Source organism: Sabethes cyaneus, chromosome 3 (assembly GCF_943734655.1).
Source record: "Sabethes cyaneus chromosome 3, idSabCyanKW18_F2, whole genome shotgun sequence".
In the NCBI taxonomy this organism is placed as follows: Eukaryota; Metazoa; Arthropoda; class Insecta; order Diptera; family Culicidae; genus Sabethes; species Sabethes cyaneus.
In genome coordinates, this window is record NC_071355.1 from 144600803 (window position 1) to 144619444 (window position 18642).

General features: G+C 39.5%; 1 protein-coding gene across 1 annotated transcript in view; it reads right to left on the minus strand.

The window, feature by feature from the left end:
* Window positions 1-18642, minus strand: part of LOC128744517 (discoidin domain-containing receptor tyrosine kinase B) — a 672699-nt gene that overhangs the window by 58693 nt on the left and 595364 nt on the right. Inside the window, exon 14 of the mRNA XM_053841578.1 lies at window positions 5009-5101. Coding sequence (XP_053697553.1) covers window positions 5009-5101 — 93 coding nt within the window. The remainder of the gene's footprint in view (window positions 1-5008; window positions 5102-18642) is intronic.

The following is an 18642-nucleotide window of genomic DNA, read 5'->3' on the forward strand; positions in this document are numbered from 1 at the left end:
CGACGTGGCTCCCGAACTTGAGTTTGTCGTCGACCATGGCTCGTAGGAGTTTTAAGGACCGCGTTGACGAAATAGTGCAGTCCCCGACGCTGATATTTGCTTGCTGCACCGACTTGCGGTTGTTCACCACGATAACCTCCGTTTTATGATGCGCTAGCTCCAGTTTCCTGGATCGCATCCAATTTTCGACAATGCTTATAGAGTCGGCAGCCGTCAACTCAACCTCTCTGATAGATTCACCGTAGACTTCCAGGGTGATATCGTCCGTAAAGCCAACAGTCGTAACCCCTACCGTAAACTTTAGCTTCAACATCTCGTCATACATGACGTTCCACAACACCGGGCCCATTGTGGAACCTTGCGGGACCCCTGCGGTGATTGGAACGCACTTCTGACCCTCCCCCGTGTGGTAGCATAGCACACGATTCGGGAAATAATTTTCCAGGATCCTGTACAGCGACACCGGCACTTGGACATTCTGAAGCGAATTGGCTATTGAGTACCAACTAGCGCTATTGAACACATTTCTCACGTCGAGCGTGACAATTACGCAATAGCGGATACCTGTCCTTTTGTGCTGGATTGCCACCTTGCCACAGACAAGATGGCATCCACCGTAGATTTGCCTTTTCGGAAGTCGAATTGGTTCCTCGACAGACCATTTGTACCCTCGCTGTACTGTACGAGTCTGTTAAGGATAACCCTCTCCATCGCCTTTCCGGCAGTGTCGAGTAGACAGATCGGCCTATATGACGAGGGGACAGGCGGAGGTTTTCCCGGCTTCGGCAATAGGACCAGGTACTGTTGCTTCCATCTATCCGGGCAGTGGCCATCTTCCAGGCATCTACTCATTACTGCTCCGAATAATACGGAAGCCTCTAAAATAGCCGCTTTAATGGCCAAATTCGGGATTCCGTCTGGTCCCGGTGCCTTGCTCACCTTTAGGGATTTAGCGATCTCAATGAGTTCCTCGTACGTAACCGTCGCTTCGTCTTCGACCTCTAAACCGCCGTAGCCCACGTTACTTTGGATGTTTGGCTGAAAGGCCGACCATCTTACGCTGTGGTCTGAGATACTGGAACGTCGGCCGTGGGACGACTCAGTGGCCTGAGGCCAGGGTCATGGCTCGTGCACATGCACACTTGCACATAACCTTTCAAAGCAGGCTCGTTTACTAGCTTTTATCTCACTCTTAAGCGCTGCGCGTGCAGCAACAAGTGCTACTCGACATTCAGCCCTACCTTCGTCCGAACGAGCTCTTTGCATGATTCTCCTCGCATGAAAGCACGTTCCGCAGAGTTCCCCAATTTCAGCTGTCCACCAGTAAGCCGGTGAACTCCCATACCAAGGTCGGCTTTTCCTAGGCTTGGTAGCGTTAGTTGCAGGGGACAGCTCACCAAACTACAATTCTCAAGCAGCGGTCGTACAAGGGTGCAATGTAATGATTTGAGGTAATATGGATCCATGAAGTCCCGTACAATTTTTGAGATAAGTCCAGACACGACCGCATATATAGATGACGCAGGACTACGTAAGTCTCTTTGTAGTGATAGTGGCATGTATTCATGTTTGAAATCATTCGATTCATCATGTGTACATGCTATATGCAACATATATACATGCTACATGCGTTGAATGTAACATTTATCAAAGTAGTAACATTGCATACGTTCAATTCTCAAAAGATTGTGCATTTGAAAACAATTTAACAAAATCAAGAACACAAACTATTGCTTTCCTGCTACCTTACTGAAATTAAAGATTGTTTTTATTACCCACGGTTCCCCACGTTGAAGGGATTTTACCAATTCAATCCTATTTTATCAACAGCACATCTTTTCACTACACTTCTAATGAAACGGCAAGCATGCGTATTCATACAGAGTCGTATTATAACCGAACAATACAGCTGTAGCACATTTTTCCAACACAGATATCAAGTTCGCCGAGGTTTAATCGTCTCGCAGAAAAGAATTTGCGATCTGTTGGGATAGCGTACCTGTGTCATTTTTTCTGGCACACTTCCCTAACACAGACATCAAATTAGACTAGGTTTAATAGCGTTCGTAAGAAATCTGTTGGCACGAGGGGGCTTTGTTACTCTCTCTGGCGTACTTCCCAAGCAAGAACATCAAAATGGTCTAGGTTGAACCGCGGTGTTAAGAAATCTTGTTGAAATGAGGAAACTTTGTCACTTGTTTTGGCTTACTTCCCAAGCACAGATATCAAATTGGTATAGGTTTAGATCATCATAAAGAATCTTCCAATCAATCACGAAGCGAGAATTCTGGTAAAACATAGGTTCATTATTTTCAGTTTTTCAATAGTTCAACATCAAGAATCCATACTTTTCCTCATTTGGGTCAATTCTTAGAAGATTTTCCGATCGTTTGGTGTAAGAATATTGAAAATCGATTGGAAAACCGCTGAGCTATTAGCGCTCAAAACCTTTCATTTTTCGTGACGCTCGCATTTTCCGTTTTTTTTGGAATGACACCCTATCTCAAAACTTGCCGTAAGACGTAGTCTACGTCAAAAGAACTGGGTTTTTAAGGTGATAAGAAATCATCCCCTCGCATTTCACAACACGTGTTACAAACTAGTTTTGTTTACACCAAATAACAAATATGTCCAATAAAACATGTAGGTGGCGATAATCATCAAGTTTTTCTACTGCCAGACCTAGTAGCCAGGATATTTGCATTTACGAGTCGACAACCGGTACCCAACAGTAAAATGGCGTCGTTAAAAACAAGTGAGAAGTACATTGACCCTATATTGCTACCTTGCCGAATTCCAGAGGTGTTCGTAAACTGCGAAGAAATACAGGATGAATGCTGTAAAATCTGCTCTGCTTTCAAACGTACTGCGTTGTACAGAGGGAATTGCGGACCCTTTTTACAACATTGGGACATTAAAATTATGGTTTATTTGCAAGCACTTCAGCGGAATCAGGTTAACAAACTAATCCCGTATGAAATTCAGATCGAATTACAATTTAAACCTATTATTTATGTCTACATTTACAATTATTAGAGGTAATTTATCTGACATACAAATTGTCTACGTGAATAGAATCTTATTACACGTTAGATTTCATTAATTTTCTGCACGTACAAATGCGATGGTCTACCTATCTCAAGCAATTTTTTTACATTTGGGCAAGTCCTGATACATTCCGTAATTAATAAAGTCCTTGTAGCAAGTCTATTGAGCGTAATGGGCCTTGTGGTGTACGGAAATTGAGCATATAGAGCAGTTTTGGAGTTGATGAGATGAACCTCAAAGATTTGCAATGCATTGATAGTGCATTTTTCGTTTGTGTTCGAGTGTGTCAAAGTTAAGCAGATGACATCGGTTTGCATAAGATAATACAGGTTATCAAAATACTGCAAAGGGAAACGAATTAGGATGCAATGTAACGATTTAAAGCAATGGATGTCACTTTAGTTAATCATAGAAACTAGTCCACGAGTTGCCACGATACAGTAGAGAAAATTAACTCGCGCAATTTAGTGTCCAGAAAGACACAACTCTTTCTCTATGTGTAATTTAATGTCGTCGATAATGTAACTGATGCAAAGTGGGGTTATAATGCGGTGAAAATTTATTCTTATTTATTTATTTGCGATGTTCATAATGAATGAATTAGTTCTTTACTCTATTTAGCACACAAATCGTGCAAATCTGGTAGGCGGTGGTAGTTGTTCTCCCTTCTAATAGTTTCAAATCATCATCGTGTACTAATTTGCAGCCAAAGTCAAGTAGCACCGCAACGTTGTTAAAAAACTATCAAAACAGCAATAGCCCTATGTTGCTGCCTTGAGGAACTCCAGTAAACACCAAAATCGAGTACTGTACGCACGCAATGAAGAAATTTCATTTGAATTAAAACGGTGAATTATATTTGAATTATAACTTAAATTTTAAAAAATGTTTCTGAATAGGAAATTTTATTTTGCCTGGAAACGTGCAAAATATTGGAAGCGCATGGTGGCAACCTGGCAACAATTCTCATTGCATCATATCAAAATCATTTCGAGCTGCCTCACAAAGCAGCGAGTAGTCAGCGGGTACGGGTCAGATGCACGCAGTCCATAAAATGCTTCGACAGTTAAAGGTAAACGAAACTACTAAAACCCATTTTAAACTCCATCGCATTAGTATCACGTAAAACAGTACCGCTAAAACTTAGCCGCTCGAGTTCATGCTCGATTGGAGTCGATTCCAGGGTTAACTCTCACTCTTCTCGTTGCGTTGTGGCCATTAAAGCTTGATACCATAGCTTTCATTTAGGTCGACACGTTTTCTAGCAAAGTTGGACAATTCCACCAAAACTGGATCAGATATTCATGGTGTTTTACGAAAGGTTACGAGTGGAGAAAAACAAATTTAAAATTTGTATAGGATCGATAGTAGAACTGTTCGATTTAAATCTGATCAGGAGTACTTTTAAACATGAGAAATATTGTAAAATTTATTCTTTCTCTTTGCATTATAAAACTATCATCATAAACGAGCGGAAATGTTTGAGCAAACACAGACGCTTTGCAATACCAGACATGGCTGGTTTTGCGGAAAACTCAAACCCTGGCACTTAAAAAACCACTCCCAAGTGTGTGCTACTAATTGCTTCCCATTCGGAGCCAACAAAACCTAACCGTAGACCGCACCGTGTGTGCTGCCTTCATTAGGCGAATGAGCTACCATATCATCTTTCCGAATGCAATAAGCGTCAAGTGCTCGTCGTTTTCCAATTCTGATGTAACTTCGTTTTCATTCAACAAGCCCTCCCAGTAGTTGTTGGGTTTTCTTCTCCACTAACCACAACCGTAGCGTGGCGTCGTGGTGCAGTAATAGTTGTGCACTGTTTTGTGTCATATCCTGGCACCTGCTCGCGCGACAAGAAACCGAGGATAAACAGCCGTGACGCCAAACAATCGCAATAGGTAGGTATTCCTACAACACATAAGTTCATGGAAATGAATCCACATGCAATGGCACTTACCTAGCTGCTAAATCACGATGCACTACATTCATTTGCTCTAGATACTTCATACCGGAGGCTATTTGTGTTGCGATGTAAATTAAACATCCGTAGCTGTGGATAACAGAGAGAAAAAAAAATGAAATTGAATTAGAAATAATGGTGTTTGCAATTGTCTCTGGCTAGAGGATCGCTATCTCGTTCGAATTGGAGCTCGAGTGCAGGAGCGAGATAGCACACGGGAAAACTCTTATTTCTATGCAAACGGTGTCCCCGGCTAGGTGGCAGGACAGAGAGTACGGAAAAAGAATGCACTTTTACTTCCTTTGTGTTGCTTGTGTGAAAATTAAAACCAAAGTTGTTGACAATAAAAAAGACTCCATAATGAAAGATAAAAACTTTGTGTGGAATACAACCAAAAAAAAAAAAACACTGCACGGAACTACTTTCGGCGAAATTAAAGGAGTCCTTCACGCTTTTGATAGTATATATATATAGAATTAAGATTACCATGTGGATACGGACACCGACCGTATCATGCACGTTCCTGATTGTAACTAACTTTAAACAGTATGTATATATGCTACGGATTTCATAGTGTGACAAAAAGATATTATCCTCGCAGAGGTTATCTAGCTTGTGGGCATTGCAGGCGGCAAAAGTGTTGGTGCATTTTTATTATCAATAATCAGTATGCGGATTTGATCAATTTTGCATCCAACATATCCCTCTATAAGGCAGGTGAATTGCAAGAATAGAACAAAATAGCACCAACCGACGAAGAAATTGTTATTCGAGGTGAAACCCTATGCGGTTCAGTCTGACCTACATTCGTTGGTCGAAACGTTTCCGTCCGTCCGACGACGACGACGACGACGCTTAGGTATGCATACCTAGAATGTATCGTTCGTGTGTACACACCGACTCCGACGCAGAACTTGCAGGATGTTCGTAATGGTAAAATAACAGCTCTGCCGCACTCTCCATTGCAAGTGGCTTAAGGTTATGTAACGTTCGCATTTAAGTCACTGCTGGCACATTCAGAAGCATCCTCTTTTTTTTTACTTCGACTGGTGATATGCAAAACCGACCGAGTATGGGGATATAACTAAACAACCCAACACTTGAGCTGAATGCTGTACAGACCTAGCTTAAGGCTCGCATCGTTCGTTCGCAGGCAGGCGGACGAAAGTCTGATCCTGAGATGTTAAGCCATACTCCTAGACAGACAAACACATATACCCACAGTCATTCACATCCGCCTGGGCTAGGCAAATGCAATATGCTAGAGTTATTATTCTCTTATTGCACTCTTGTTTTAACCTACATTGTCATCCCTTTAGCCATCGTCGGCGTCGTCGTCGTATTCGTCGTTCAGTAGCAAAGCAGCTTCCGTTTCCCAGGGAACGGTCATTACGGGACCGCTTTTGCCCATAACCAGCAAAGGAAAAACGAAGGCTGACATGTATATGTTTTGGATGATATTATCCTTTTTCACTTAGGCCCGCACGAGAAACGAGAAGACGATGAGCCCACAAAACAGCTCATTTGTTGTGTGTTGCTGCCACTGCTGAACGCGCTTCTCCGTCCTTTATAGTACCATTGGTTGGTTGGTTGGTTGGTAGTTGGTTGACTAGAATATTGAAATTCTCCAGGCTGCAATAAAACTTCTCACTCCAGCCGAAAGAAACCATTCATTGGCAGTCTCCGGCAAGGATGAAGCTGTGCGGTGATCCGATGCCAGCAAGCCGCTTGAGTGCAAAATGTTGCTTCGGACGTGAACGATGGAGAGACTCGGTCGTGTGTGTGAGTGTGCCTGATGGAGATGAGAATTGGCACTACTAATGGGAATCCTCTTTTAGGATTGGTTAGCAAAATGAAGAGGACAATTTTGATTATAACTGTGATCATTATTATAGGAACCTGTTGATGGTTAAACGAAGGACAGCATCCATCCGGTTCGATTTTTGCCATGTTCGCATCATGTTCAGTTTTATTGCTGAAAGCATCAAGCTCATCAAAGTGAGATGCGAACTGAATAGTTACACTTGAGCGTGGTTGAGATTTCCCATGGATGGTGAGTTTTGCGTAACATGTCGTCAGCAATTCTTTTTTGATGTGGTATTGGAAATCATGTGGGACAAGACAACGAGTTATAAGTCAAACTATTTCTTCCTATCTAACTTGATGGTGCGATCCAGCCTTTTACCTAAAATAATTATCACTTTTTTAACCATACTTTAGAAAATTTGTGATTTCTTTTAATTGGCTCCAATGTATACTTAATTTGATGAAGTTCTTATTTCTCACCGAAAACAAAACAACAAAAGTGAACGAGTCACTCGTAGTTTCTTTACTCACCCCGTAGTCAAGTGGCGCTACATTCTAGCTATGCGAAATGCGTGATCTCCTTTGGTGATTCTTTGCATGGATATCTTAAAGAAATGTTGGCTTCCTTGGCAAGTTTCCTTATGGAACGTGCCGGGTTACGAGCAATCTTTGCTCGTATCTGGCGGCGTACGTGCAGACCGCGAACCTCCACTTCCTGAATTATGCTGTTTGGGCCATCCTGCAGAAGCTTTTTGAAGCGATAACCTGTGGTCAAATGACATCCTTAGCAATCTCCTTCGGTATCATCGAGAAGTTTAATTCAACTGTATTTTTCTAACCGCGACGCTACATAGCGCGGCGATTCTGAAAAAAGACAATCAAATGTCTTTTCTATCCTGTAGGGATGGGAACTATCAATAAAAACCGTTACTGATAACTATCAGTAGTTCCCAATACGTTACTGATAACTATCAGTAAATATCAGTAATTTTATCCATCACAGCATGAAAGCAAAGAAATAGGAAATTGTAATTTAACTGACTTATTCGTTGTAAGTTCACATTGTAGTTTACCAGATGGGCGTCATGAAGGCTCGTGCAACTACGGACCAGATTTTTACCATCCGACAGATCTTGCACAAATATCTAGCTAGAGTACAGCATGCCTACGCATCACATCTTTATTGATTTTGAAACAGCATACAATACTGTTGTTTGAGAACAGCTATGTGGCACATAATGTACGTAACTGGTTTTCCGGACAAACTGACGTGATGGATGAGACCTATATTGGAACGAATGATGTGTTTCGCGCGTCTCGGGGACATATTCGAGTCCCTTCGAGATGCGGCGAGAGTTAGCACAAGGTGACGGCTTTCCAGCAAGCTGATTAACATCGCTCTGGAGGGGATGATCCGATAAGTGGCACGATTTTCATCAAGGGTAGCCAACTCTTAAGCTTTACAGATAACTTTGCTGTCATATCCAGGAATCCTGCGATCGCGGAGGCAATTTACACCAACCTGAAAGCGGAGGATTAGGCTAAAAGTAAGTGCATTGAAGACCCAATATATGTAGAGATGAGGCTCTAAGGAAACAAATGGGCCTCCCACAGACGGTAACCGTTTACGGCGACAAACTAGAAATGTTAGATGAGTTCGTGTACTTAGGAATGTTAGTGACCGCGGAAACTACACTAGTAAAGAGATTCAGCGGCACATTTAAGCGGAATATCGAGCATAATTTGATCAAAAAGTATTCGCTTTCGTCCGAAGCTGACAATGTACAAAATCCTTATTAGGTCAATAGTTCTTTATGGACTTGAGGCCGTGTTCGAGCGGAAGGTACTGTGGACGATAATTGACGGAGTGCAAACTGACTGCGGAGAGTGGTGGTAGGGTATGAATCACGAGCTCCTACAGGCACTGCTTGGAGAGATTCCCATCGTACATCTGGCAAAAGTCGGTAGGCTACGGTAGGCCGGGCACATCGTAAGGATGACGAACGGCGGTACGACGAAAACAGTTCTCTTCAACAACCCCAGTGCTCAACGTGCAAGATGGCTCGACCAACTCGAAAGTTATTTACGGCTTCTGAGATGCTGGGAAATTAGTTTTTTTTCCATGTGTGGACTCATTACTGCGACCAGTATAGTTGATCTATTGTAATATCGCCCGGGTGTTTGCTGTATGACCTGCACTGCATTTCTTTTTGCTATAATCGCTATTGAGTGAGCGATATGCTTATTAAATTTTATGCGTGCTTGCGTGGGAAATTAGTTACGAGTGGCCCAAGATCGAGTTATATGGAGAAGACTGCTTGAAATAGCATGAACCACCCCGGCTCTAAGCTGCTGACGATGACGACAATATTTTGTATCAACCTTGTCTATCCTACACAACTACCGACCAATAAGTTTAATCTAGCTGATTTCCCCAACAGGGCGACATAACTCTATCAGTAAATATCAATAACAACGAAACCTTACTGATACAACGAAACCTTACTGAACTTAGTTAATGATAGTTTTCCCATCCTTACTATCCTGGGATTCTTGCAAAAGTTTGTTTTCTTCTAATAACTTTTTCTCATGTCTCTCGCACCGAGCATTCATTCCTGTAGCAAAAGCCAACTGTTTCGATGTTCCTTGTTGCCTCAACAGGGTCACTCATTTACCTCTATTGATCAAGGACAGAAAATGTTTTTTTCTCGGTTTTCCTGTTTTCACAACATCATAACGAAATACATTATAATTTAACCATTTATTATTTTTGGCATCAAAAACGCATTGTTTTCTATTTGCTTTGTTCTAGCGATTCCAAAATTCTGAACGCAAGCTTGTAACATCGTAACATTTGGCTTCCGCCAATCTGACTCTTTTAAGAATAAATTTAAGAACATGGCACCCGATTTTTGCAACCCCACTTCAAATAAATCTTTTCTTAGCATTATTTACAATTACGATCACTTTTACAGCATCACTAATGACAATTTTCAACTTGTATTTTACTGGAATTAATGTAAACAAACGCGGCGGTAATCGTGTTTATAGCACATATTGTACACTGAACACAACGAGATAACCAAGCTAGCTGAAATTTTGGTGCAATTTAAAAAAATAAACGCCGAAACACGAATGGCCGAACGTCATATTCCGCCGAAAATATTCATGCCCTTTAACTTGCACAAATGGTAGGTACATGCTGTTCTTACTCGCTTCCGTTCGTTCGGACTATACTAAGGGATAATCCCTACTAGTCAGTAAATCTAGGGCAGTGCATGCACCTAAATAGAAGTGGTTTCTACGAGGGGCTGTCCCCCCTGCAGTGGCCGGCTCTTCCGACGGTGGGTCACTGGCACACACTCGCGGCCTGTGGCCGTCTCTCCTTGAATCATCTTGTAAACATTTGTGGCTGCCACGGTAAACAGCCCAAGTAACCTAAGGCCAGTTGGTTTTACTTAAATTTTTTTGAAGGTTAACTTTTCCGAAATATTAACTTTTCTGAGTAGTCCTAAGAGTCATCGAAAATGATAAGTACAAAAGCGAAAAATATATTCTCGGATACAGGATACACATTTTCAGGAATCTGGAAGTTGTAATATAATGAAATATATAGCAAGATCCTTATGAAATGATACTTAATTCCTTTCAGTAAATTTAAAATAGTCGGTTATTCTAGTTTACTTTTGATTTTTCGTAGTCTACGATAACGTTTTGACAATGTTCGCGCGAATTTTTTGTTCCCTACTGTTCCTTCTTTGGCATTTACAATTCAATCTGAGTTTGCGCTTTTCCAGTTTGTTATCAAAAATCCTGAAGCAACTATGTGCCCATAATAAACTATTACTACAACTGTCCGGTACAAGAGTTTAATTTAATCCCAGCTATGATGATGCTCTATGAAGATGTGGAAAGGCGAGAATAAACCGAAAAATGAGAAATAAAGATAGAAGGAAAACACACGTGGGTGAATGAACACTTTGGACAACCAATAAATTTAAACTCTCAGAAAAGTTAAGCCAAAAATTAACTTTTTAGAGCGTTGCATGAGAGCTAATATTCGCTTAACTTTTCTGAACAATTAACTTTTCAGAGAGTTAACTTTTCCGAGAGTCTACTGTACAGGGGAACTTCGATACATTTTGATTTTCAAGTTGTACGTTATATCGAATTGTACATTATATCGAAGCATACAAGAAGACCTCAAAAATATAGCTTATATTACTTTATTTTGTTACTGTTTAACTAAATTTAATAAATAATGATAATATAATCCAACTAGAAGGGTGTAGCAACCTTTTTCGTGTATTTTTCCTGTACACAGTTCTGTATACTAACTCTTTTCATATAAATTATTATATTTCGCAAACGGTAAGAGATAGAAAGTTACTTTATTCAGCAAAGTTACTGGTTTTGGTGTGTTCTACAACTTCCCCGATGAAAAAACAAATTTTGGACGCATTTTAAAAAACAAAAGTTTGTGTCACCCTAATAGGTAGATTCACGTTCACACTAATAGTGTAATAAGATGCGTTATATTTTAATAATAAACTTCTCCAAAGACATTCCTTGAAAAATCACGCATTTCTTACGTAATAGCCAATGATCGCGTTTTTGCAACTCAGCACCCAGGTTCAACATGGGCGGACTTTTCAAGCAAAACATGATTACAATCGTTGATTGTTTACTCAATTTCTAACGCATAGAAATGGTTTTCTAACTAGCTATAAGTGTGATTTGAGTCGTATCTTCTTGGTATTGCGTACAATACAACCAGAGGAAATGATTGATACCGCAATACAGGCAAACTTCGATATAACGTACCCTCGTTATTACGTACTCTCGATATAACGTATAATTTACCTCGATATAACGTACATATTTTCAAGTGCTGCAAATTTCTTCAGAAACTGTATTTAAAGTTTCATTCGCAATCATTTAAATACCCTGTCAATCTCACAGATTCATAATGACCATCTAGAGCCTTGGTAAAGGTTCCAGAGTTCCAATTAGGGCATTTCACAGCACCAGTGGTGCTGAGTTGCAAAAACGCGATCATTGGCTATTACGTAAGAAATGCGTGATTTTTCAAGGAATGACACGTGGTGCAACCAACTAGTTTTATCGTGATAATATGAGCAACCACAATAAATTTGCATTATTAACAGTTTTATCAACCATGATAAAACTGTTAATAATGCAAATTTATTGTGGTTGCTCATATTATCACGATAAAACTAGTTGGTTGCACCACGTGTCTTATAAACTTACCGTAAGTGTGGCATAAGAATATCATATGGCGCATCAATCGAAATTGATTATTACGGTTTGACTAAACTCGTGTTTTTAGTCTTTGACTTTGAAATGCGGTCAGGCATCAATATTAATATTTTTTTTGAACCGATGGTTTTTACAATTGATGGAGGGACGGACGCTGGACGTCCAGCGCCTCTATGGTTCAAAGGTACACGGGTACCAGCGAGCCACACGCCCTGGCAGGTGTTGTGGGTTCAAATCCGGTTATAATCTCTGATTATAGCTTGGTTCGACCCATGCACCTTCCAGCATTGAACAAAAGATAGGAGTCACAACGACAACTTGTTAAGTGTAGGTACCTCCCCTTCCTTTCAACTCTTTCCCCTCCTCTTCCAAAAAAATTTCATTACTTTCCCCTACCGTCCCTCCATCAATTGTAAAAACCATCGGTTCAAAAAACTACAAGGTATACAGTCCTAAGGGTTGTACGAAAGGGTGACGTAGGACTATATCAGATCATTAGATCAAAAACTAATGTAAACTGTATTTTTGGTATAAGTATGTTTATAAAAATCTGTGAGTACCATTGTTTAAGTGAATGTTAAAAAGAGAAGAGCGAAATATTCAGATTCAATTCTTCATTGAATGCATTGGTGGCTTTGAAAATACGTGGACGGGGGTCATAAGTACAATGGCACGGAAAGAAATCTGTCATAAGTGTGACATGAATGGTAACAGGCACGTAAGTTAGCGGCGTCGATTCACTGTCTCTTGCTCCGATAACGTTTTACTGGTTTACTTTCCCAGCTTACCGCTTGTTACATTTTTTGTTTTATTTGCATGAGAGTCCTTAGCCTTCTACCATGGGGGTGAGGGGTCTCAAACCATCATAAAATAAATTTATGCCTACAAGAACCTCCACAAGCCAAATTTGGTTTCATTTGCTTGATTAGTTCTAGAGTTATGACGAAATTTATATTTCATTTGTATTGGAGTCCCCCCTCTTACGCCCTCCACAAAATTGCTCTCTTATCCCCTCCATAAAATTGCTGGTCATTTTATCTATCCAACGACATATAAATTGTTCAGTTTCGTTCAGTAGTTTAGTAGTTATTACCATTTGAAATCTTTCATTCAAACGTTACACTTCTATTTCGTTTTCACAAAGTGCTACCCAGTCCCAGTATAGTAAACAAAGACGTAGTCCTACGTCAAAAAATATTATTACGGTTGCTTGTCAAACCGCAATAAATATGTTAGTTATGTAAAGCTGTGAAAAGGGTAACACCATGAGCAATCATTCAATCGGTATTCATGTCACAGGAATCAACAAAACTAATTTTGCTGGAAATTCAGATTGACTAACTGAATATATTTATATTGTTAAAACCAGTTTTCAAAAACTGCAAAATTTAAAAGGCGCCTTGGTTCTATCCATCTATCACATCAATATACACGATAAAATTTAATGCGCATATGCTGCAAACGAACTGGAATTGCACAATATTTATTATTTTTTTATGGGATTTTTTATTATAGTTGCTATAAACCAAATCGATCACAATTATCTAACAGTAAAACTTTAACTTTTCTAATCACCGGTGTATAATTTTCAAATTGACAATGCTGGCGAATTGATTTAGCTTTTGCCAGAGCGAAAAACGAAAAGCTTTATCAAATTATGGCGGTGGGTGTTAAGCAGCGAAAGCCTAATCGGTTTTACAGGTACGACTACTTAAGCTTAAAACCTGATTCTTATAGAGGTTAAGAAAACCATCTGAAGAGTGGGCCACTTGGTTAGGGTTTTACAGCGGTCATCAGGAAGTTTTATTAGCGGTTTTATGAAATTGATCATGAAAACCACTATAGGAACGTAATAAAACTTAGAATTATTATTTGGGGGGTTTCGTACCTTATGATTTTGTTTGTTTGATTAAAGTTACAGTTGGATTTCGAATTTGGCAATAAATGCGTGTTGCCTATGTTGCCAAAATCGAGACCCGTTTAGGAATTGGTCGAAAAACACGAAGTCGATCTGAGGCCCGGAGGACCGTGTCACATATACCAATCGATCAGGTTCGACGAATGAGCAATGTCTGTGTGTGTGTGTGTGTGTGTATGTGTGTATGTGTGTGCGCTTCAATTTTCATTCGCCTATTTCTCGGAGATGGCTGAACCGATTCGTCTGCTATAACTTGTATTTGGAAGGTATTTTTACCTAGTATATCACTATTAAATGGTTTCGAGGTCTGACTTTTAGTTTAAAAGTTATAAGCAAAAATGTGAAAATTACGTGACACGATTTTCTCCGGAACCACATAACCGATTTCATCGATCTTAGTACCAAATAAAAGCTCTTACTATTGCTAAACTTCACGCCGATTTTTATTGAAAACAAACTAGTGGTTTAAAAGTTATGCTTAAAAAACCAGTTTTGACAAGGTTCAAATGATCGCCTGTTTCTCAGAGATGGCCAAACTGATTTACGTGCTATTAGTTTCATTTGGCAGGTAATATAGCCGGATAGATCACTATTGAATGGTTTTTTGATTGAATGTTTAATTTGAAAGTTATGAGTAATTCAATACACTACACCAAAATTTACAATAATTTATAATGATTTTAACCAAGAAAAATAACCTAATTTCAATTATTTTAGTATCAAACGAGAGGTTTTCACACTACGAATATATATGCAAAATTTCATAAGAATTGGTTTTACCGGTCAAAAGATATTAACCCTCGAACACTCGCGCCAACTTTTATAACAGTTACTCGCGCGCACAATAGCCCAAAACCAAAGAAAACGTGCGCACTAAAGTTTTTACTAGGAAAACTTGGTTTTAAGTTTATCGAACCTTTGGAAGAGTTTTTTGAAATTGAAAGCTCTATCGTCTGGTAGAATTTGAATTTTGATTAATCCTCCTAAAAGTGAAATAAAAAAATTATTTTCCTTCAGTTTCCATATAACACATTGATGTGTTCTGCAAAGTTTTAGAGCATATTAGTACAAGAAATTTTGCTGAAGACAGTAACCTTCTATCTCTTCAACGAAGAGATCTTATTTATTGTATATGAAATTGAAAAATCAGTTTTTCTATTTTAACTCTTTATAATTGTTGTATGACTTTTTCATGTATTACAAAGTTGTATAAATAATAAAAATACACAACTTTGCTGAACATAGTATACCTCTATGTTTGCTTGTTTAGAAACTGTAGAACTTTGATTATAAAAGATACCCTGCTTATGACCCCGAATTACTCGACTACCAACAGACGGATACATTTTAAACATTTTACATTTGCTGCACACAGACACCATTTTTCCATATGAAGAAATGAAAGAAAATTCCAGTTGGGGCCAATTGCGGTACACCTCACATGATACTTGCTTCGTTTCTGTGATGTCGGTTTATGCTAATCTATTTTCCCAACAATTTAAAGTAATAATGCATTGAATAATTCTGACATTTTGCTCATAACAAGTTTATTGAAGAATATACGTTAGTATATACGTAATATACGATTTGTAACTATATAACAATATGGCATTCAAAAACCTACATATGGTGTACAAAATACAACAACGTGAGTAACCGAAGGTTCATAAAAATTGATGAAATTTATTCAAGAGAACTTTATTGTTGTGAATCAAATAGAATGGCGTTACAGGAAATTATGCATAGTTCAAAAACCTTTTAACTACGCAATGTATATGTTAAACAATAATATTTCAGCTTACAACTTACTTTTACTTGCACTTACCCTCATTAGTAACAACTTACTCAGCAATTTCATGAGAAAAGAAACTATCAAAATTTATAAGTGCTTCTATTTGTTTCAAATTTTGTAAACTTATTCAAGTTCCAAAAATTTCATGTAAACCAAACGTGTCGATTTCTATCTCAAATTGCAAGTAAGACGGTATAACAAAGGTTCCTTTCACCACTAGGTGGAATAATCAGGTTTTTTGATATGAAACAATTGAATGTAAATGCGTTAGAAGTTGAGTAAACAATCAATCAATGATTGTAATCATGTTTTGCTTGAAAAGTTCGCCCAGGTTCAACCCAGGTTCAACCCAGGTTCAACCCAGGTTCAACCCAGGTTCAACCCAGGTTCAACCCAGGTTCAACCCAGGTTCAACCCAGGTTCAACCCAGGTTCAACCCAGGTTCAACCCAGGTTCAACCCAGGTTCAACCCAGGTTCAACCCAGGTTCAACCCAGGTTCAACCCAGGTTCAACCCAGGTTCAACCCAGGTTCAACCCAGGTTCAACCCAGGTTCAACCCAGGTTCAACCCAGGTTCAACCCAGGTTCAACCCAGGTTCAACCCAGGTTCAACCCAGGTTCAACCCAGGTTCAACCCAGGTTCAACCCAGGTTCAACCCAGGTTCAACCCAGGTTCAACCCAGGTTCAACCCAGGTTCAACCCAGGTTCAACCCAGGTTCAACCCAGGTTCAACCCAGGTTCAACCCAGGTTCAACCCAGGTTCAACCCAGGTTCAACCCAGGTTCAACCCAGGTTCAACCCAGGTTCAACCCAGGTTCAACCCAGGTTCAACCCAGGTTCAACCCAGGTTCAACCCAGGTTCAACCCAGGTTCAACCCAGGTTCAACCCAGGTTCAACCCAGGTTCAACCCAGGTTCAACCCAGGTTCAACCCACCCTAAGCCCAAGGCCCTGTTTCACTCAACCTTAACCAAGTTGATGTCCTGAAAGTAAAGTTTATTTTCGACGAGCGACAAGTCAACAAGCTCTTTTTGTTAATAAAAATTAAGAACAGCTGAATAAGTGAAGTCCGATTACTCGAACTAATCGATTATTCAAACTAATCGATTATTCGAACTAATCGATTATTCGAACTAATCGATTTTTTGAACTAATCGATTATTCGAATTAGCGATTATCCATTGAAATACACTAGAATCTCGTTTTACGTCCGTTCATTTTACGTGATTTCGTTTTACGTCACTTTTTTTACGTCCAAATTTTGAATTAACGTCCTCTCGTTTTACGTCCAAAACTTGAATTAACGTCCTCTCGTTTTACGTCCGAAATTTGAATTAACGTCTTCGGGAAAGTTACTTAAATGACTGCCGCCTTCAAGATGGTATGGAAAATAACGCAGAATTGACTCACTACGTGGCGCTAGCGTATATGTAGCATTCTTATACAAGCTGTATCTGGCGTTGCTGACTATTTAGAAAGTTACGGTCTTCGGGAAGGTTACTCAAATGATTGCTGCCTTCAAGATGGTATGGAAAATAGCGCAGAATTGACTCACTACGTGGCGCTAGCGTATATGTAGCATTCTTCCCGAAGATCGCAACTTTCTAAATAGTCAGCAGCGCAAGATACAGCTTGTATAAGAATGCTGCATATACGCTAGCGCCACGTAGTGAGTCAATTCTGCGCTATTTTCCATACCATTTTGAAGGCGGCAATTATTTAAGTAACCTTCCCGAAGACCGTAACTTTCTAGATAGTCAGCAGAGCAAGGTACAGCTTGTATAAGAATGCTACATATACGCTAGCGCCACGTAGTGAGTCAATTCTGCGCTATTTTCCAAGCCATCTTGAAGGTGTCAGTCATTTGAGTAAACTTCCCGAAGACCGCAACATTCTAGATAGTCAGCAGCGCAAGATATGGCCTGCATAAGAGTACTACATATACACTAGCGCCACGTAGTGAGACAATTCTATAATCCATACAATCCGACGAAAAGCCCTTGATCTGCTAAACAACTTTGTCGAAGACACCAACGTTCTATACGGTCAGGATCACGAGTTATTCCATGTTGGAACCAATTATGTCAATTCGCCCACTTTTTTTACGTCCAAAACTTGAATTAACGTCCTCTCGTTTTACGTCCAAAATTTGAATTAACGTCCTCTCGTTTTACGTCCGAAATTTGAATTAACGTCCACTTTTTTTACGACCGATTTGATTTACGTCCCCCCAGTATTTGAGTGTAGTCGATTAATTAAACTGCAAGATTAAGCAAGAGTCTTCTTGATCTGAATATTAAAAAATGCAACATTAGGCCGTATGAATAAAATAGTTAGAGCAAATGCTCCTGTACGATTTGAACGGGAAAAGCAAAGTACACTGTTTTATTCATACGGCCTAATATATTTCATATACAAGAAAACATACACTAAATGACTTCACTGAACTCTTGGAGAACAAGCTGTAGAAAGATGTACTTAGTAAAGTAAGAGATTAAGGAGTGATCCTCGACTCAAAACTTACATTCGTAGATGAACACGATTGTTAACAAAGCTAATAACATGCATATGCTTAGTTTTATTAAAAGATTTAGCTACTACTTTAAGGACCCTTGTACTATATAAACTTTATACGTTATATATGTTAGATCCATTTTAGAATAGGGTAGAGAATCCATATTTCGCCAAGACCCAAGAGTCATATATTGCCAGTTGATGAATCCAAAGCCTTTTTGCATATTTTTGGTAGACTTAAAATAAATTATTTGACGAATTGGTAAAATTGATGTCCTCAATTTTACCAATTCGTCAAATAATTCCTGGCGAAATATGGAT